This window comes from Marmota monax, unplaced genomic scaffold (assembly GCF_021218885.2).
Source record: "Marmota monax isolate L192 unplaced genomic scaffold, Marmota_monax_Labrador192_F-V1.1 WCK01_AAM20220418_F8-fsc00117, whole genome shotgun sequence".
In the NCBI taxonomy this organism is placed as follows: Eukaryota; Metazoa; Chordata; class Mammalia; order Rodentia; family Sciuridae; genus Marmota; species Marmota monax.
The window spans coordinates 1,176,297-1,198,742 of NW_026693023.1; the positions used below are offsets into that span (position 1 = coordinate 1,176,297).

At 36.1% G+C, this 22,446-nt stretch overlaps 1 protein-coding gene across 12 annotated transcripts in view; it reads left to right on the plus strand.

Annotated features, from left to right (window-relative positions):
• Positions 1 to 22,446, plus strand: part of Wrn (WRN RecQ like helicase) — a 154,642-nt gene that overhangs the window by 62,023 nt on the left and 70,173 nt on the right. For all 12 annotated transcript variants that reach the window (XM_058582310.1, XM_058582311.1, XM_058582304.1 and 9 more), the window contains 2 exons: positions 1,651 to 1,733; positions 6,128 to 6,234. In XM_058582310.1, coding sequence (XP_058438293.1) covers positions 1,651 to 1,733; positions 6,128 to 6,234 — 190 coding nt within the window. The remainder of the gene's footprint in view (positions 1 to 1,650; positions 1,734 to 6,127; positions 6,235 to 22,446) is intronic.

Sequence of the window (22,446 nt, forward strand, 5' to 3'; positions counted from 1 at the left end):
TACCTGCTGGGATTTTTGTGTTTTATTTTACCTTGAATCTAGGGATCTAAAGAATTAGCTATCTTGATAATTATTTTTACTGTTTTATACTGAAAAAACTGGGGCAAACTAAAGCTAACCTGCTAAAGATCACTCAGTTTGTAAGAAATAGAACTGCAGGGGCTGAGATTGTGGCTCAGTGGTAGAGCACCTGCCATGCATGTGTGAGACACTGGGTTTGATCCTCAGTGCCACCTAAAAATAAATAAATAAATAAAATAAAGATGTTGTGTCTACCTACAACTAAAAAATAAAAAATTAAAAAAAAAAGAAATAGAACTACAATTCAAACCTGGGCAGTATGATATTAGAGCTTGTTACTTCTATTGTGTCTTATGCTAATTAAAATACTATATTAATTTCATGAAAGTAAAGACATTTGTTGTGTTCCTAATGAAAGTGCAATGCCTAGCCTGGAATAGACACTCAAATACTTGTTGGATGAATGAATTAAATATTGTAAAGTTATTTTTATGTAGAATAAGTTTTATTTTATTTAAGTCCATCTCTGGCTTCTTTTGCTAGACTGGGGAAAACATTCTAGAAATGTTTTGCTTAAGACCTAGCCTTCATTACAAACATAGTCTTATTATGATTCTTTCTGCCTAGAAAAAGAAATTAATTGCAACGAGTGTAAGCAAATATTGAGTTTTATATTAGGGATAATGTCTCATATGGATCCAGCTAAAAAGAAATTAGCCAGCCCCACTTAGGACGACTATAATTTGGTATGGAAAATACAGAAGGGCTTTCTTTTTATTTGCATATGTATCCTCATCATTTTTCTTTCTGAAGAGCTTAAGTATTCTCAACTTGTCTTGTTACAAAATAGAAAATGACTGCTCTGCAACTCTCTTCTTTTTACAATTGCAGTGACTAGTTATTTCTTTCCTTTTTGGGTGGGAGAGGGTACTAGGGATTGAACTCAAGGGCACTTGGCCACTGAGCCACATCCCCAGCCCTATTTATATTTTATTTAGAGACAGGGTTTCACTGAATTGCTTAGTGCCTCGATTTTGCTGAGGCTAACTTTGAATTTGCAATCCTCCTGCCTCGGCCTCCTGAGCCGCTGGTATTACGTACCGGTGTGTGCTACCTCACTTGGCTGGTTGTTTCTTGATCAGAACTCCAGATTCCAAGATAGAAACCTTTTGGCTTGGCTTTGATACAGTGTCTTTCCAATGCCCAATAAGGTTTAGACAAGAAAGCATAATACGTAGAGTAAACATGAGAGAAGGGGGTGGTATGTGGCTGGGATTACATTGTGAAAAGTTTATTAAGGCTTGATCATTTAATTGAAACACTTTAATTTTGGGACTCGAATGCTGGAAATCAGGATCTGGCTTTTAATGTCATCTTAGTGCTAAATAGTCTGTGATAAGAGTTTTGACACATTTTATTTTGATACGTTGAATAGAAATCAAAGAATTAATGTATATCATATATCCCCACATGAATAGCATTCATGTAGTTTTTCATAAGTGGCATAATATAGTGTTAAAAATCTATTAGGTATTTTGATTTCAAGTATAACTTATTGAGGTGGTTAGTTTCTTTATTGTATGTTTCATTTTCTGGTTTTTATTTATTTGTTTGTTTGTTTGTTTATAGAGGCAAATATCAGATTGTATACATGACTCCAGAATTCTGTTTAGGTAATTTGGACCTACTCCGGCAACTTGAGGCAAATATTGGTAAGTGACAAATAGATCTTTGTAAATACTTCCTGAATTGTTACCCATTGAAGTTAAACCTGTGGGTACTGGATTTCAAATATTTCCTCCAAGGAATCTCTGATTCTCTAACTTGGTGTTTTTCTTGTCTTATCTCTTAGAACATTGTAATTCTTTTTGCCATAGAAATTGGGTCCCTGTTTTATAACTGTCTGTTTAATGTATCTGTTTTGCTTTTCCAAGAGACTACAAACTTTTTGAGTGAAAAATACCATTCTTGTTTGTTTATATTCCCTGAGTGTGTTGCTTGAAATGTTACTGAAATGTACCATTGAATGAATGTTGAATACTAGATTCTATGAAATTATGATTTACCTTTTTTCACATTCTGATCTAACAGGCCTAGGATGGGGCCTGGCACCTCTAGGTGTTCATAGGTGATTTTTATGAGTAGCCAAAGTTGGAAACCACCTTTAATTATAAATGAGTATGACTGATTACAGAACAACTAAACCTAAAACCTTGATATTCTAAGTCAGAGCTCATTTACTAGGAAATGTAAATATAGAATTAATCAAAATCTGATGCCATTTTTTGTTTTATACTTAAAACTTTTGTAGGCTGCGGTTGTAGCTTAGTGGTAGAGTGCTTGCTTAGCAAGTGTGAGGCACTGGGTTTCAATCTTTAGCACCACATAAAAATAAATAAATAGAATAAAGGAATTATGTCCATCTACAGATTAAAAAATATTTTAAAAAATTGTTTTTGCCTGGGTGCAGTGATGCATGCCTGTAATCCCAGGGGCTCAGGAGGCTGAAGCAGAAGGATTGCAAGCAAGTTCAAGGCCAACCTCAACAACTTATCGAGGCCCTAAGCAACTTAGAGAAGCCTTGTCTCAAAATAAAAAAAAAAAAATAACAACGTCTGTGGATATAGCTTAGTTGTAAAGAGCTCCCGAGTTAAAGCCACAGTACCAAAACAAATAAACAAACATAAATAAAATAAAAATAAATAAAATTTTTATTTGTTGTTTTTTTGATGATGAGGCTCAGCCACCTGTGAGTTGTGTCATGGCTTCTATTGCAAATGATTATATTTCAAATTTTCAATTGAACTAAAGTTTTCCCAGATTGTATGATCTATTTGAATAATTATTTATTGAAATAATTCCAAATAGGTTAGGTTTATAATATCACAACTGTCAGTTAATATCACATATAGGGAAAGTAACAGTTTTCTAGCAATATAATGAAAACAAAGTTGTATGTGATAAAACCAAGAATGAGAGTAGATATTAATATTTGAGTTAAATATATTACCAAAGAGTATACCCATCATCTGTTAAGCTCCCTTATTGGTATATTCTATTTTTGCCTTTAATGTGAGTTTGAAATGTCTCCTTTTAGGTTGTATGAAATTTCTTGTTAATATTTCACTTTGGGTTAAACTTAGCTACTTCATATGTTTTTTGGTTTTATTGCAGAAGTTAGTATCTGTGTCCATAGTGGTCTGAATATTTTTGTTCCACTTTAATATTTGTTTTATTTCTGTGATACTGTTACAATGAATTAATAGTTTAATTATTTAATTATTTAAGTAAATATTTATTTAATTAAGAGTTGTAAATTCCTAGTTTTTGTAATGTATAAATTATGAACCCTCATTCATTAGAGTAGAGCATAGAACATTTTGCTTATGAAGGATGAAAATGGTTTTTTTGAGTGACTCAGTGTTGAATTAAAAGGGACAAATTAAATGAGTTTTTTTTTTTTTTTTGAAATATTTTCCTTTGGCTTTTGTTTGTAGGAAATTGTGAAATGCTTGCAAAAAAGAACATACTCAGTGTGTTATATATACAGTAATCTGACATTTAGCTAATCAGATTTATCAGTTTTAGGTAAATGTTAAATTATGTAAGTAGTCTAAATTTATAACAGAAATAGCAAGTATGCTTGTGTGTGGAGAATCCTTACCAACCATACTTGTAAATTGTTTTTTAACTTTGGAAATAAGGCTTAAAAGGCCAGTATGCCAAAATGAAATATGTCTAGGACCTGGCAAGACACTTGAACTTGTACATTTAAAGTGTATTTTAGCTGCGTGTGGTGGTTCATGCCTGTAGTCCCAGTGACTCAGGAGGCCAAGGCAGAAGGATTGTGAGTTCAAAGCTAGCCATAGCAACTTAGTGAGACCCTGTCTCTAAGTAAAATATAAAACAGTTGGGGATGTAGTTAAGCATCCCTGGGTTCAATCCCTGGCACCAAAAACATCAAAAATAAAATAAAGTGTATGTTGATAAAGTTTGCCTAAACTGATTGTAATGTACAAGGTTCAACTTCACTATAAGCTACTTTATCAATACTGCAACTAAAACTTTTAAAATACAGGAGGACATCGTCTTTGTTTTAAGCTATTTAAAGTCTGGTTGATTTAGTTTCTAAAGCCAAAATAAGTATAGTGGTAACACTGAAAATTTCCCAGTTAGTAACCAGAGAATTTTTTTGCATATATTTTTTTTTTTTTTTTTGGCACCAGGGATTGAACTTAGGGGCACTCAACCACTGAGCCATATCCCCAGCCCTATTTTGTATTTTATTTAGAGACAGAGTCTCACTGAGTTGCTTAGCACCATGCCATTGCTGAGGCTGTCTTTGAACTCGCGATCCTCCTGCCTCAGCCTCTGTAGCTGCTGGGATTACAGGTGTGAGCCACCATCCCCACTCTTTTTAATTTTTTTTAATTATTTATTATTTTTAGATATGCATGACGGTATATTTTGACATTATGCATACATGGAGTATAACTTATTCTAATTAGGATCCCATTCTTGTGGTTGTAGATGATGTTGAGTTTCACTGGTGGTGTATTTATATATGAATATAGGCAAGTTATGTTCAATTAGTAACCAAAGAATTTGCTAATCAACCTACTTTGCTTATTTGCTTTCTTTTTCCTTCATGCTCTGTTCGGATTATCATAGCTAGTACAATCTCAACGAATTGCCATTGTTTATTTTTATGTCCATTTCCTTTTTTAGAATTGTGAACTCTTTGAGATCAGTGTTTCTTGTTAATATTTCACTTTTTTATTCCTAGAAAAGGATTTAGATTAAAATGACCATATAATAACTAAAATAACAACAGTTTTTTTTTTAATTAAACTCTTTTTTTCTTGCATCAGGCCCTATTTTAGCCTCTTATGTTAATGATTTTATTTAATCTTTAGAGTTATAAGAAATGTTAGGTACTATAACTATCCACAGTTTACTCGTAAGGAAACCAAGACTTGAAAAGCTTGAGTAACTTATTCAAGGAAATACACATGGTAAGTGGTGGATCCACATTTTACATCTATGCAGTCTGATTCCAGAGCACATATTTTTAATCACCACCCTGGCAGAACATTATTAGTACTCCCATAAAGGGAAGTTAAATTTGTCTTTAACTTGAAAATTGAGGGCAAAACCAATATTAGTCATTACTTTAAAATGTCTGAAGACATTTTATTGGATGGTTTTGCAGTGACATGTAATACTACACACTATCAACTCTGTTTTAGTGTATGTCTATAGTGTGGGAAGAGTAGAGAGAATGCTGGGAGGCAGGGGGGCTACCAAATTATATTTCTTCTTACCTGCTTTGTATGTAATGAGATTTAGTTCTTCCCATACCCTTTTACATTAGACAATGTGGATTTCATCTTGTTTTCTATGACGTATTAGAGGAACTTTCTGCAATATGATATGTGATCAATTTTGGATACTGATGCACTTAATCTCAGTGGAAATATACTCTTTCTGTTTCTTTTGAAAGCTAATCCATGAGATAAGATTTAAGGTGTTGCCACAGAAAAATAGAACAGGCCACTTTTAAAAAACATTGCTGTGAGATGGTTCGTAAGTGATAGTTTTTGGATAAAAAAATAAGTCATTCATTTTCCCAAGGAATAACAATAAAAGCTGAAATTTAATAAATATGTTATTTGTATTAATGCATACTTTTTCTTTCTTTTTTTTTATCCTAATGCCTTTAAAATTTTTTTTTGTAGTTGTAAATGGACAATACCTTTATTTTATTTGTTTACTTTTATGTGGTGCTAAGGATCGAACCTAGTGCCTTACGCGTGCTAGGCAAGCGCTCTGCCGCTGAGCTACTGCCCCAGCCCTATCCTAATGCCTTTTATCCATATTTCTTTCCTTCTCCTTTTTCTAATAGTGTTTTTTTTTTAATGTTATCTGGTACTATTTATACTTATGTTTTCGTATGAAACAAATATTTTGATTTGGGTTATTTTGGGTTTTTGGGGGTAATATTTATATAGTCTTAAGTGAAAAAAATGATGTTGATTTAGATGAATTTTTTTTCTTTTTGAACTTTTATTTTTCTCATTTTTATTTTTTTTGTTTTGTTTTGTAGGTATCACACTTATTGCTGTGGATGAGGCTCATTGTATTTCTGAGTGGGGGCATGATTTTAGAAGTTCATTCAGGATGTTGAGCTCTCTAAAGGCAACACTCCCAATGGTAAGCTTTGCCAACTCTAATGTTTTTTAATGACATTTTCACCAAGTGGAGCATTCAGATCTGGGGAATGGCCAAAAAGCTGCAGACTTCTTTATTAAAGGGCAAACGGATGATGTAATCAGGGGAAAGATTTTAAAAAATTCTAACTTTGGCTTCTTTATAAGGTTGGTCTATAATATATGGAGAAATACCATAGAATAAGGCTTGGCAAACCTTTTCTGAAAGAATCAGATAATAGTTACAGTAGTCCCCTCTTATTGATAGGGTATATGTTCCAAGAGCCCCAGTGATATAATACCCGAAGCAGCATATAGTACTAAACTCTATGTATTTATAAATTAGGCACAGTAGGAGATTAACAAACATAACTAATAGTAAAAGAGAATAATTATAACAGTATTCTGTAATAAAATTGCCAGTACTAGTACTCTCGCTTTCTGGAGCAGTAACTAAGTAATATAAGTGGTATTTGAATATAAGCACTGCCATATAATTTTTATTTTTAATTTTTTATTAAAGCATCATAATAATACATAGTAATTACGTTCATTTTGACAAAATCATACATGCAAGGAATTCGATTTCAAGCTTCATCCCCTTCTTTTCCAATCCTCCTCCTTCCCTGATTTTCTCTCCTCTACTCTATGAAATTTCCTTTCTTCTATATATACATAAATGTGAAATTCTCTTTGGTATATTGATATATGAATATAACATGATTTTGTTAGATTCATCCCATTTATCTTCTTCTTTCCCTTTCTCCCTCCATCTTATTCTTTTAACTCCATTGCTATTCCCTAGGTCTTTGTGATACCTGATCCCCTCCCCGACTGCCTTCTTTCCCTTATTTTGTTTTAGTTTTTGCGTATGAGAAAACATTTGACCTTTGATATTCTGAGTCTGGCTTATTTCAATTAGCATGATTTTTTTCTCCTTTCCATCTGTTTACTGGCAAATGCCATTATTTCATTCCTCTTGATGGCTGAGTAAAACTCCATTGCAAGTATTGCCATATCTTGACTATTAGTCTCATAACCAAGATAGCTACTAAATGACAAACCAGCAATAGCATATACAGTATCGATGTACTGGACAATTCACTTCCTAGGGAAAATGGAGCTGATTAGAATGATTTTATCACATTGCTCAGAATGGCATATAATTTAAAACTTACAAATTATTTAATTCTGGAATTTTCCATTTAATATTTTTGGGCCATGGATAACTGAAACCACAGACAGCCACACTGCAGATAATAGGAGTAGTATGTATGTGTCACATGTTGCTCTCTTTCTCTCTTGTTTTAAATACCCTTTTAAAAATGTAGAACTACAGTATATTCTTCACTATGGGCAAAACCAGGCTGTGGGCCATATTGTCCTATAGGCCATAGTTGTAGACTGTTGCTTTAGAAACATGGTTAGATTACCATGCTTCTCAGTGATGTTTCACTTGTAAGTTCTTTTGTGATAGGATGTAGTAAAGTATAGTTATCCCTCTTGTATCACATTAGAAATCTGGAAATTCAAGTATTCTAATGGTATTTTTTAAAAGAAACTTTTAAGGGGCTGGAGTTGTGGCTCACTGGTAGAGCACTTGCCTAGCATGTATGAGGCATGGGGTTTGATTCTCAGCACTGCATATAAATAAGTAAAGATCCATTAACAACTAAAAAATATTTTTAAAAAGGAAAAGCTTTTAGAACTGGAATTCCACTTTATTCCCTTTCATAGAAAACTGTAGAAAACCACATTTTTAAAAAATTTTTTTACATGAGTGTTCTACATGAAGGGCATGTGTTACATGAATGGCTTGAAAACACAGTATTGACCTTATTTTCTATTTTGAAAACCTAAAGATCACAGGAAGTTGTAAAACAAAAATATGTAAGGAGATCCTGTGTACTTTCACCCAATTTCCCCAGTAATTGCATGACTGTAGTATAATATCAAAACTAGGAGTATGACACTATATAATACCAGAGTTTATTCATATTTCATTATTTTTGTAAGTTCTCATTTGTGTATATATGTGTGGAGTATTTTACAGCATTTTTTCTCAAATAGATTTTGAGTTACTACCATTGCAATCAAGATATAGAATTGTTTTCGTTCCCGCAAGGCTTCCTGGTACTGTCCTTTATAACTACACCCACAGTCCTCTTCACCCCAAACTTCAGTTCCTGCTAATAATTCTCTAATCTTGTTATTTGAAAAATGTTGTATAAATGGAATCACAGTTTATTGCATTTTGCAATTTTTTCTCATTCTCTTGATATCTATCCAAATTATCATATATTTCAAAAGTTTGTTCCTATTTATGGCTACACAGTATTCCATAGTATAGACATATCAAAATTTGTCCGACCATTTACCTATATTAAAGAACTTTTGGGTTATTTTTCAGTTTTGGGCTATTATGAATAAATTTACTATGAATATTTGTGTGTACCTTAAAGGTCCTTCATTAAGCCAGTGGTTAAACAACCAGTGAACATAAGTTGTTATTTTTCTGAGGTAAATGCCCGCAGAGTAGTTGCTGGATCCTTTGGTAAGTGCACGTTTTGTTAAGGAACTGCCTTACTGTTTTCCAGAGTGGCTGTATCATTTTCACTTTCCACCAGCAATGCATGAGAGATGCAGTTTCTTCTCATCCTTGCCACCTTTTGGTGTTAACACTATTTTTTAAATTTTAGCCATTTTGATAGATATGGAATGATATCTTGTGTTTTAAATTTGTATTTGTCTAATGGTGAATGATTTTGAGATTTTTGTGTAAGTTGCCTCTTTGAAGAAATACCTGATTTAATTGGATTATGTTTAAATTTTTTTTCTGTCAAGTATTAGGAGTTTTAAAAATAAATAAATATATATATCTGTATGTGTATATATACATATAACATACGTGTGTGATATTATGTTATATATATATATATTATGTTATATATATATATATACACACACACACACACACACACACACACACACACACACACACATATATAGTAGATCTGAGTCCTTGGTTAGATATGTGGTTTGCAAATACTTCCTTTCAGTTTTAGCTTATCTTTTCATCATTTTCACAGTGTCTAAAAGAGCAAGCATTTAAAATTTTGGTGAAATCCAGTTTATCAATTTTTTCACTTAGGGACTAGGCTCTGCACCTAGCCATAGATGGTAAAGATTTTCTTATATAGTTGTTTTTCCTTAACTTTATAGTTTTATTTTTTACATTTAGGTCTGTGATCCATTTTGAGTTCAATTATATAGGTGTGAAGTTTAGGTTGAGGTTCATTGTTTTCCCTTATAATGCTCCAGACCATTTGTTGAAAAGGCTGTCCTTCTTCTGTTGAATATCTTTATACTGTTTCTTGAAACAGTTCTTGTCACAGAACAGCATACTATCCTGGTTTTCTTCCTTGGTTTTGCCTTAGTCTCCTTTGTTTCTTCTCATCTCTTTATCCTTTTAATGTTGGCAAGCTTGAAACCTTAGTCCTTGGACTTATTCTTTTGTACTCAAATTCCTTATCATCTTATCTAACAGATAGGGCTTTTTCTTTTTGCAGTACTAGGAATTGAACCTGGGACTGCTGTAGGCTAGGCATGTACTCTAACAGAGTTTATATTCCCCAGCCCTTTTCTCCCCCCATCCCCCATGCCTCCTGCCCCATGCTAGGCATTGAACCCAGGGTTGTTCTACCATTGAGATACATTCCCAGCCCTTTCTATTTTTCTGTTTTTAAATAGAGTCTTGCTTAGTTGTCAAGGTTGGCCTTGAACTTGAAATCCTTTTGCCTCAGCCTCCTGAATCTCAGGGATTATAGTCACGCACCCCACCATGCCTGGCTCAACATATAGTTTTAATACTATCTATATCCTGAGAACCTTCAGGTTTATATTACAGCCTTGGACTAATATTAGCAATATGTGAGTGATTCAGTTTCTCTGCCTCCATGCCAGCACTTGGTATTATCATTATTTTTTGTTACATTTTATAGAATATAAATATAATATTCCAAAGAATATTTATAGAATATGTATATATGTGTATATACTTGTGTGTATGTGGTATACATACACATATAAACACTCATGTAGATATATAGTTACCTTCTGAAGATTTTTCTACTTAGATGTCTAATAGGTATCTCAAACTGTTTCAGAATGACTTCTTGATAGTCTCACCACTCTAGACCTTCCCTTCCCAAGAATCTCCAAAATCTTATTTAATAACAGCTTCATCCTTCTGGTGTTGAGGTCAAAATTTTTAGAATTTCATTCAACTCTACTCTTTGTCTCACTCTCTACAATATATTTAAACAGTAAGGAAATCTTGTGAGGTCTTTAGGATCTAATCAGGTGATCCCTGCCATTTCCCTGGTACAAATCTCCAGCTTTCACCTGCACTGTTACAGTAATCTCCTGCTTTCACTTTTCCCCTTCTCCTATCTATTTAAGTACAGCATTTGAACTAATACTTTTTAAATATGTCTGATATATTCCCCTCCAAACCCTCTGGTAGTGGCATGCAGACATTGATACCATGTCTTACTGAGTCTTATTATCTAGTCTTCCAGTTTTGCTTTGACCTTATCCTGTCCTAAATGCCTCTTCATTCACTTCATTCCAGCCACTCCACCTTCCTAGGGCTTTACATATACAGTCATACATACATTACTGGATAAGGGTCTGAGGAGGTCCCCTTTTAGACAGAAGGAATCGCAGTTTGGCCCTGGCAGGTTCTTGACTTATGCCACAGAAAGGAAGGAAATTTCAGGATATATCAAAAGAGGCACAAAGGAAATAGACTGAGGTGTAATAATTACAATAACCAAAGGTAGGCTGGGTGTGGTGGCACATGCTTATAATCCCAGCAACTCAGGAGGCTGAGATAGTAGGATCACAAGTTTCAGGCCAGCTTTGGCAACTTAGTGACACCCTGTCTCAAAATAAAAAATGAAAGGGCTGGCGTTGGGGGTGTGCTCAGTGGTAAATGCCCTGAGTTCAAGTCCTAGTACCAAAAAGAAAAAAGAAAAGAAGAGGCACAAAGGAAACTTTGTAAATACAGAACACTGGAAGTGCGTGTGTAGGTGGTTTGGCATCAGCCTGGTGAGTTTCTTCTATCCTGCCTCACTTCTGCATCTGAGCTTTGCCTCTCATATTCCTTCTTCCTGAATACTTTTCACCCAGTTGATTTATGCTCCCTTATTTCTGTCAGATATTCACTGAAATATTGCCATCTCATTTAGGTCTCTTGGGCTACCATATTTGAAATATCACATTAATCCTCCTTCCCCAACATTAAATCATCCTCAGATATCTTTGCTATTTTTAGAAATAGCGTTTATCTCTATTATTATCTCTATTTTTTTAAAATTCCTATATTTTGTCTGTTTTCTGTGAGCACCTACCAGAATATTTTTTTTTTTTTGTGAGGAGGGATTTTTGATTGGTGAAAAAATCTGTAACAGTACCTGGATCATGGTAGATGCTCAATAAATAATTGGGTGATTGAATGAATGAATTCTGATCAGAAAGCTGATAATCAGTAATCTCCTACACAGATAGCTGTGAAAGAGTTGTGTAATAAATAGTTACACCAAAGGACTCTGCTAATTTCTATAGTAAATTATTTGGAAGAGGCATAAAACATAGTTTCTGCTTTCAGATAGTAAAAGAATTTAGATTCATACCTATAAAAATAAAATCAGTACTAGCATGCATGAGACTTTGAGTTTGACGCAGCATCATCACACACACACACACACATACACACATATACCCACACACAAATGAATAATACCTAACAATATAAAGTATGTGGACTGGTACAAATAATACAGAAAGATTAATAGTGATAGTGTTAATAGTACATGTAATAGATAGAGAAGGGATTTGATGGTGAAATCCCATAGGCACAGTGCCCTAGAGAACTTATTTTCATTAATTTAGAATGGTTTAAAGCAACCTTTTGGAAACTAGGAAGATTGCTTTCTGTAATCTTTTCCTAGGCCTTTGATACTAGAAGGATTGTTTAAAAGGAGTTTTAAATATTTTATGTAGTTCTTAAACACTTTTCAGGTGGAATTAAATCTTTTATTATGTCTAGCTATTGACGTCACTGTATCATTTTCATTTCTTGGGATGATTTTAAATATTGCATGTTCCTTCTGTTGAACCTCTGGGACAGGGTGTTTGTCAAGCAGTGGCTGAGAAAATGTTGTTCTCTTGGTGTTTTCAAGAATCCTCTTTATTAGCTAATTGGTGAGAAATGCCACCTGGTGGTTGTAGCCCAATCATTTTTCTCATTGTTCTTGGTGCTGTTTTTTTAATTCCAGTGTCACTAGGACACCTGTTATAAACCTGGAATTCTTATTGTATTATTTCAGTAAGTCTAAAAAATAGCAAAAATATCACTAAACCATTTGGCACAAAGATTTCTATTTGGAAGTAATTATTAAAGGGAGCCTTGAGAAAGAGCAGCCAGGCATAAAACTCTACAGAAGTCTTAAAATTCTGTAACATTAATGGGGGAACTGTGAAATCCATGAGACATATTGGTCCTTTGTGTTACTTTCTTCCTAGTACCTATTGGAAAAAAGATAAGCATGCAGCAGACACTCAGTAACCATTTGAAATGAAGGAATAAATTCTCTGTGTATTATAGAAGATAGAGTTAAAATAAACATGACCCAAATTTAGAAGCAAATGGAATAGTTATAGTTTTCTAAATCTTTGGGTGTTGTACTATGGAAATATATGCTAAATATCTTTTTAGATTTATAAAATCACACGATTATTTTATATTTTGTTGCTTGTTTTGGCAAAAATTGATGCCTGCAACCTAGACTTAATAAACTCAAATAATTAATTTTAAGACTTAGTAATTTATTACAACTAGGTGGCAGTTGCTAGTTGCTATCTGTCCAGTTTGCTTCTGAAAATTTAAGGGTTCAAATTTTTAATTATTCTGTGACTACAAATATAAACTGAGAGTAGCCCAGTAAAATGAGCATGTATGATCACCCTTCTCATAACCTGCCTGTATATTATTTTTTAGTTTGCTTATAAATTATGTGTGGTACCTGGGGTTGAACCCATGGCCTCACTCATGCTAGGCAAGTACTCTACCACTGAGCTACATCCCCAACCTTCTTTGTAAAATCGTAGCATCATAAAGTACCCAAAACAGAATTCTAAGAATAGGTTCTATTTACTTTTGAAGTGAATCTTTATTGTTTCTTTAATTTTATTATGTTACTTTATTTTCTAGTTGCAGGAGCAGCATTCCCTTTTTTAATAACTTCATTTTTCATGTGATGCTGAGAATTGAATCCAGTGCCTCATGTGTGCTAGGCAAGCACTCTGCACTGAGCCACAACCCCAGCCCAGAAGCAACATTCTTAACTGTGACTTTTAGAATGTTGGAGGCAAAAGAGTAACTATTTATATTATAATCATTTTCACTGTTAGCCGGTCACTGGAATTGGGAATTTCTAAGCAAATGGGAATTTTTAAATTTCAGGGGTCTAACAGCCCACTTTGCCAAGGCCAGTGGCAAATCTGGGACTACTACCCATATCTGTGAAATTTCCATACAGAAACCTTTTTAATTGTTGCAGTAACAATGGTGGTTACAGTTGAAAACTTTTGAGTGTTCTATGCTGTCCTGTATATTTGGCATTTTACATATTTTGTCTCATTTAATGCTCATAAGAACTCGATGATACTGGTTCTGTTATTGTAGCCATTTTTTATAGGACAAAACCAAAGCTTAGAGAGATAAACACACAGCTAAAGATAGACATTAAACCCAAGTAGTTGATTCCAAGCCAGGTTTGTTTCACTGCTGTGCTGCTCTTTTGTCTGATGTTTCCATTAACTTTTTGGAGATGTGACATTTAATTTCCATATTTTCGTAAATGCATTTTATGTCTACTGATACATTATCTCTCTTAGAAACATATCCAGCCCCCCGCTCTCTTTTTTTTAATGGTTCCCTTCCCTCCCCTTTTATTTTTATTTATTTATTTATTTATTTTTATGTGGTACTGAGGATTGAACATAGGGCCTCATGCATGCGAGGCAAGTGCTCTACCACTGAACTATAATCCCAGCCCTAACCCTCTCTTCTTATGAGCTATATCCTAAAACACTTCCCTTTTTAATCTGCATATGCAGAGAAGCAAGTATTTATTAATGTATTTACAAATAAGTTGATAGAAGCACTTAAGGGAAATGCTTTATTGTAAGGGTGAGAATGTGTATGTCCTAGTAATTTCTATTTTTAAAAAAATATTTTACTTAGACATTGATGGACCTTTATTTTATTCATTCATTTATATGCGGTGCTGAGAGTCAAACACAGTGCCTCACACATGATAGGCAAACACTCTATCACTCAGCCACAACCCCAGCCTACAACTTCTTTTTTTTTTTTTTTTTTTTTTAATTTTTTTTTTATTGGTTGTTCAAAACATTATAAAGCTCTTGACATATCATATTTCATACATTAGATTCAAGTTGGTTATGAACTCCCAATTTTACCCCAAATACAGATTGCAGAATCACATCGGTTACACATCCACATTTTTTACATAATGCCCTATTAGTAACTGTTGTATTCTGCTACCTTTCCTATCCTCTACCATCCCCCCTCCCTCCCCTCCCATCTTCTCTCTCTACCCCATCCACTGTAATTCATATCTCTCCTTGTTTATTTTCCCATTCCCCTCACAACCTCTTATATGTAATTTTGTATAACAATGAGGGTCTCCCTCCATTACCATGCAATTTCCCTTTTCTCTCCCTTTCCATCCCACCTCATGTATCTGTTTAATGTTAATCTTTTCTTCCTGCTCTTCCTCCCTGCTCTGTTCTTAGTTGCTCTCATTATATCAAAGAAGACATTTGGTATTTGTTTTTTAGGGATTGGCTAGCTTCACTAAGCATAATCTGTTCTAGTGCCATCCATTTCCCTGCAAATTCTATGATTTTGTCATTTTTTAGTGCTGCGTAATACTCCATGGTGTATAAATGCCACATTTTTTTTATCTATTCATCTATTGAAGGGCATCTGGGTTGGTTCCACAGTCTAGCAATTGTGAATTGTGCTGCTATGAACATCGATGTAGCAGTATCCCTGTAGTACGCTCTTTTAAGGTCTTCAGGGAAAAGTCCAAGAAGGGCAATAGCTGGGTCAAATGGTGGTTCCATTCCCAGCTTTCCCAGGAGTCTCCATACTGTTTTCCAGATTGGCCGCACCAGTTTGCAGTCCCACCAGCAATGTACAAGAGTACCCTTTTCCCCACATCCTCTCCAGCACTTGTTGTTGTTTGACTTCCTAATGGCTGCCAATCTTACTGGAGTGAGATGGTATCTTAGGGTGGTTTTGATTTGCATTTCTCTGACTGCTAGAGATGGTGAGCATTTTTTCATGTACTTGTTGATTGATTATATGTCCTCCTCTGAGAAGTGTCTGTTCAGGTCTTTGGCCCATTTGTTGATTGGGTTATTTGTTTTCTTATTGTTTAATTTTTTGAGTTCTTTGTATACTCTGGATATTAGGGCTCTATCTGAAGTGTGAGGAGTAAAAATTTGTTCCCATGATGTAGGCTCCCTATTTACCTCTTTTATTGTTTCTCTTGCTGAGAGAAAACTTTTCAGTTTAAGTAAGTCCCATTTGTTGATTTTTGTTATCAACTTTTGTGCTATGGGTGTCCTATTAAGGAATTTGGAGCCCGACCCTACAATATGTAGATCGGAGCCAACTTTTTCTTCTATCAGACGCAGAGTCTCTGATTTGATATCTAGCTCCTTGATCCACTTTGAGTTAACTTTTGTGCATGGCGAGAGGAGGGGATTCAGTTTCATTTTGTTGCATATGGATTTCCAGTTTTCCCAGCACCATTTGTTGAAGATGCTATCCTCCCTCCATTGCATGCTTTTAGCTCCTTTATCAAATATAAGATAGTTGTAGCTTTGTGGATTAGTCTCTGTGTCCTCTATTCTGTACCATTGGTCCACCCTCCTGTTTTGGTACCAGTACCATGCTGTTTTTGTTACTATTGCTCTGTAATATAGTTTTAAGTCTGGTATCGCTATACCGCCTGATTCACACTTCCTGCTTAGAATTGCTTTTGCTATTCTGGGTCTTTTATTTTTCCATATGAATTTCATGATTGCTTTATCCATTTCTACAAGAAATGCCGTTGGGATTTTGATTGGCATTGCATTAAACCTATAGAGAACTTTTGGTAATATCGCCATTTTGATGATGTTAGTTCTGCCTATCCATGAACAGGGTATATTTTTCCATCTTCTAAGATCTTCTTCTACTTCTCTTTTTAGGGTTTTGTAGTTTTCATTATATAAATCTTTCACCTCTCTTGTTAGGTTGATTCCCAAGTATTTTATTTTTTTTGAGGATATTGTGAATGGAGTGTTTTTCCTCATTTCCGTTTCAGAAGTTTTGTCGCTGATATACAGAAATGCCTTTGATTTATGCGTGTTGATTTTATATCCTGCCACTTTGCTGAATTCATTTATTAGTTCTAGTAGTTTTTTTGTAGACCCTTTTGGGTCTTCTAGGTATAGAATCATGTCATCTGCAAATAGTGATAATTTAAGTTCTTCCTTTCCTATTTTTATGCCTTTAATTTCTTTCGTCTGTCTAATTGCTCTGGCCAGTGTTTCGAGAACTATATTGAATAGAAGTGGTGATAGAGGGCATCCCTGTCTTGTTCCAGATTTTAGGGGGAATGCCTTCAATTTTTCTCCATTGAGAATGATGCTAGCCTGAGGCTTAGCATAGATAGCTTTTACAATGTCGAGGTAAGTTCCTGTTATCCCTAGTTTTTCTAATGTTTTGAACATAAAGGGATGCTGTACTTTGTCGAATGCTTTTTCTGCGTCTATTGAGATGATCATATGGTTCTTATTTTTAAGTCTATTGATGTGGTGAATAACATTTATTGATTTCCGTATATTGAACCATCCTTGCATCCCAGGGATGAATCCAACTTGATCATGGTGCACAATTTTTTTGATGTGCCTTTGTATCCGGTTCGCCAGAATTTTATTGAGGATTTTTGCATCTATGTTCATCAGAGATATTGGTCTGTAGTTTTCTTTCTTTGAGGTGTCTTTGTCTGGTTTCGGAATCAGGGTGATGTTGGCCTCATAGAATGAATTTGGCAGAGCTCCTTCTTTTTCTATTTCCTGAAATAACTTGAAAAGTATTGGTATTAATTCTTCCTTAAAGGTTTTGTAAAACTCCGCTGTATACCCATCCGGTCCTGGGCTTTTCTTGGTTGGAAGTCTTTTGATTGCTTCTTCTATTTCATCTATTGTTATTGGTCTGTTTAAGTTGTGAGTATCCTCCTGACTCAGTCTGGGCAAATCATATGACTTAAGGAATTTATCAATGTCTTCACTATCTTCTATTTTATTGGAATATAGGTTTTCAAAATAATTTCTAATTGTCTTCTGTATTTCTGTAGTGTCTGTTGTGATATTGCCTTTTTCATCCCGTATGTTAGTGATTTGAGTTCTCTCTCTTCTTCTCTTCGTTAGCATGGCTAAGGGTCTGTCGATCTTATTTATTTTTTCAAAGAACCAACTTTTAGTTTTGTTAATTTTTTCAATAGTTTCTTTTGTTTCAATTTCATTGATTTCCGCTCTGATTTTAATTATTTCTTGCCTTCTGCTACATTTGCTGTTGTTTTGCTCTTCCTTTTCTAGGGCTTTGAGATGAAGTGTGAGCTCATTTATTTGTTGGTTTTTCCTTTTTTTGAGGAATGACCTCCAAGCGATGAATTTCCCTCTTAAAACTGCTTTCATTGTGTCCCATAGATTCCGATATGTTGTGTCTGTATTTTCATTTATCTCTAAGAATTTTTTGATTTCTTCCTTTATGTCTTCTGTAACCCATTGATCATTCAGTAACATATTGTTCATTTTCCATGTGATGTAGGATTTTTCCTTCCGTCTTTTATCATTGATTTCCAGTTTCATTCCATTATGATCAGATAAAATGCATGGTATTATCTCCACCCCTGTATATTTACTGAGGGTTGCCCTATGGCATAATATATGGTCTATTTTTGAGGAGGATCCATGTGCTGCTGAGAAAAAAGTATATCCACTTGATGATGGTTGATATATTCTATATATGTCAGTTAAGTCTAGGTTGTTGATTGTGATATTGAGTTCTATAGTTTCTTTATTCAGCTTTTGTTTGGAGGATCTGTCCAATTGTGAGAGAGGTGTGTTGAAGTCACCCATAATTATTGTGTTGTGGTCTATTTGATTCTTGAACTTGAGGAGAATTTGTTTTATGAACGTCGCAGCACCATTATTTGGTGCATAAATATTGATAATTGTTATGTCTTGTTGGTAAATGGTTCCTTTTAACAGTATATAATGTCCTTCCTTATCCCTTTTGATTAATTTAGTCTTGAAGTCAATTTTATTCGATATGAGGATGGCCACCCCTGCTTGCTTACGAGGACCGTGTGCATGGTATATTTTTTCCCAACCTTTCACCTTCAGCCTGTGTATGTCTTTTCCAATCAGATGTGTCTCCTGGAGGCAGCATATTGTTGGATTTGTTTTTTTAATCCATGTTACCAGCCTATGTCGCTTTATTGGAGAGTTTAAGCCATTAATGTTTAGAGTTACTATTGATATATGGTTTGTACTTCCAGCCATGTTTGATTATTTATCTTCTTTTTTTTTTTTTTTTTAATTTAGTTTGTTTCTCCATGGTTAGCTTTCCCCCCGCCCTCTGTCTTTATAGAGGCACTTCCCACTGATGGTTTTGGTTATTGTTTTTCATTTCTTCCTCGTGTAGTGTTTTGCTCAAGATGCTTTGCAATGCTGGTTTTCTGGCTGCAAATTCTTTTAGCTTTTGTTTATCATGAAAGATTTTTATTTCGTTATCGTACCTGAAGCTTAATTTTGCTGGATACAGAATTCTTGGTTGGCATCCATTGTCTTTCAGTGTTTGAAATACGTTGTTCCAGGATCTTCTCGCTTTCAGCGTCTGTGATGAAAAATCCGTTGTTAACCTTATTGGTTTACCCCTGAATGTAATCTGCCTCCTTTCTCTTGTAGCTTTTAGTATTTTCTCTTTGTTCTGTATATTGGATATCTTCATAACAATGTGTCTTGGCGTTGGTCTACTGTGATTTTGTGTGCTCGGTGTCCTGTATGCATCTACAATTTGTATATCCGTTTCCTTTTTTATTTCTGGAAAGTTTTCTGTAATTATTTCTTTCAGCAGGTTACTCATTCCCTTGGTTTGAATCTCTGTACCTTCTTCTATCCCGATGACTCGTAGGTTTGGTTTCTTTATGTTATCCCATATCTCTTGGATGTTTTTCTCGTGGTTTTTAACCAGCCTTTCTGAGTTGGCTAGGCTCTTTTCAAGATGATATATTTTGTCTTCATTATCTGATGTTCTGGCTTCTACTTGCTCCACTCTGTTAGTGATACTCTCAATTGAGTTTTTAATTTGGTTTATCGTTTCCTTCATTTCTAGAATTATTGTTTGGTTTTTTTTTATAATCTCAATCTCCTGATAAAGATGCTTAACTTCTTCTTTTATCTGTCTATGTAATTCATTTTCAAAGTGTTCTTTCACTGTTTGGATTTGCTGTCTCGTATCTTCTTTAAGGTTCCATTCCATCTGTCTAAGGTATTCCTTGAGTTCTTTATATGACCATTTTTCTGCTGACTCTAGGTCCTCCTGAATATTTAGGCTGTCCTTCATTGTTTGTACTCCTTTTCTTCCTTGCTTTTTTATGCTGCTCATGTTACTTCTTGTTCTGTTTGACTGCTGAGTTACTGTTTACTCTTATAGATTTATTTGATGCTTGAGAGGAAAGATATTAGAAGGGAAGGGAAGAAGTCACTAAAGAGAATGAGAGTAGGCAGGTAGAATTCAAGGAAGGGGGAATAAGAAGATTGAAAAGAAATGAAAAGACAAAAGAAACAAGAATAACAAAGATTAGATAATAAAGAAAGAAAGAAAAGACGGAAAAAAAAATTTTAACAAAAATAATAGTGATAATAAAAAATGAAAATTAAAATTAAAAAAAAATAATAATAAAATAAAAAAAATTAAAAAAAATAGAAACATTGAAAAAAAATGAAAGAACAACAAAAAATAAAAATTGAAAATGAAAGAAAAAGAAGAAAGAAAAAAAAAAGAAAAAGAAAAGAAAAAAAAATGATAATAATAATAATAATAAATGCAGTCCTAGAGTTCTATTAACTTCTCTTCCAGTAGGTGGAGCTGTGCCCACTGGGCCAAGCTTCTCCTGTCAATAGGTGGGAACCATTCACTGTGCAGCAGCTCTTTCTCCTAGACTGGGCGGGTCTCCAATCCTGAGTGTCTAGGGCCTTGTCTTGTGTTTCCTCAAGCCAGGCCGTGCTCACCTGTGGCGCTCACCACAATACTGTCTACACGCCAGGTCTGCTGCTCCTGGGAGCCCTGTTTTCATGAACACCTGGGCTCACTCTCCCTGTTTGCCTCCCTCAGACCCTAAGTTTGTAGAGCTTGGGGCTGAGATCCCCCAGCGAATTTGCTTGCCCTCCTGTAGCCACGCCCCCGGTAGCTGGTGCAAGAGACCTCAGTTGTCAGCACTGGTGGGAGCGGTAGCCGGGAGTTCCGCGCCGCGAGTCCTGCGCCACTCCTGGTTCCCTCGGTCTGGTTATTGCGTTCACAGGAGAGCTGGGAGTGGCCCTTAAGGTTTCCCCCGCTGTGTGGAGAGAGATGGCTAGGGGATTACACACCTGTCGCGCTGGTTTCACTGCAGTTATCTCCTCCGCCCATGACGCCATTTCTCTGCCATGGTGATATCCCATGCAAATGGTGACCGTTTGTTCCCTTTGCCGGATGACCAATGCAACGGGTGGGTCCTGACTGTCTCTCCCAATCCCCGTTTCAGTCCTGTGGCCACTGCCTATGAAGGCTCGGTTGGCTTTTACCTCTGTAAGTTCCTAAGGGCCGGCCAATTATTTCAGCGGGATCGTTAGTGCTGAGTCACATGAAGCAGGCGAACCGGAGCTTAATTGCCTCCGATTCGGGCTCTGTGTGTGTGTTCTGAGGGGCCCAGCCTGTACACCCCAGATCCACGTCAGCTCAGCATTGCCTAGTGATCCTGAGCAAACAGCATTTAGACAGTTTACGGCTCCCTATGCCCTCACAGTTGAAGATGTCAGAGACTTGATCTCTCTGCGCCTGCCACCATGTTACATCTCCTCAGTAATATTCATGTTGCCCTTACAGCTTCCTGGTATAAGCAAGTTCTTGGGATTATACAAACTGCTGCTTCTGTTTCCAGTCCAGATTTCTAGAAATGAAACTCTGGGCCGCGCTGACGAGCGTCCGCGCTTGTCTGCGACCGTAGCAGAGCCGCCCTGGCAAGCGTCCGCGCTTGTCTGCGCCCGTAGCAGAGCCGCCCTGGCCTCCGCAGCTCTTCAGCCCGGTGCCAGGCCCCAGGGGCCCAAGCGGCTGCCGCCGCGGCTCTCCGTCCCCCTCCTCCGGAGCACGGGTCCCCTGGCAGGGGGGTGCAGAACGACCCCAGAGCAGGCTCTGCCCGAAGGTGCAGCGGCGAACAGGCCACAGAGACGCTCGAGGCTGCAGTCCAGCCTTCGGAGGACAGGGCTCGGTACGCAGCCCAGCTGCAACCTCTAGGTGCGGCTGCCGGACAGTGTATACGGAGCCATCAAGACAGCAAGCAGAAAGCAAATGGCGGCTCCCGCGGAGTGGATTTTCGGCACAGAAACCACAGCCCCGCCAGCAATCCCAATCCACAAACTCTCCCTGTATAAAAAATATTCAAAAAAAAAAAAAAAAAAGGCGGGGCGCACTGAGCTTTCTTTGCCTCGGGTACTTACAATCCACTGCTGATTGCACATTCAGCTTCTCCGCCCGGAGCGAAGCGAAAGAGGAAGCAGATGGGAGCAAAGCGCCCGCGGCTCTGAGCAGCCAAGCGTCTCTTTTTCGATTTCTTTGTTCTTCCTGCTCCTTGGCAAAGTGGTCCACTACAGATTAACGGTGAAAGGAGCTTTAACAGACTGTGCGAAATCTCTATTAAAGCTGCTGCTTTGAGCACCACGCTCAGCACTTCAGCAACCCCCGTACGCAGCGGCCATCTTCCCTCCCACCTCCCAGCCTACAACTTCTAATTTTTCAACTTCCCTA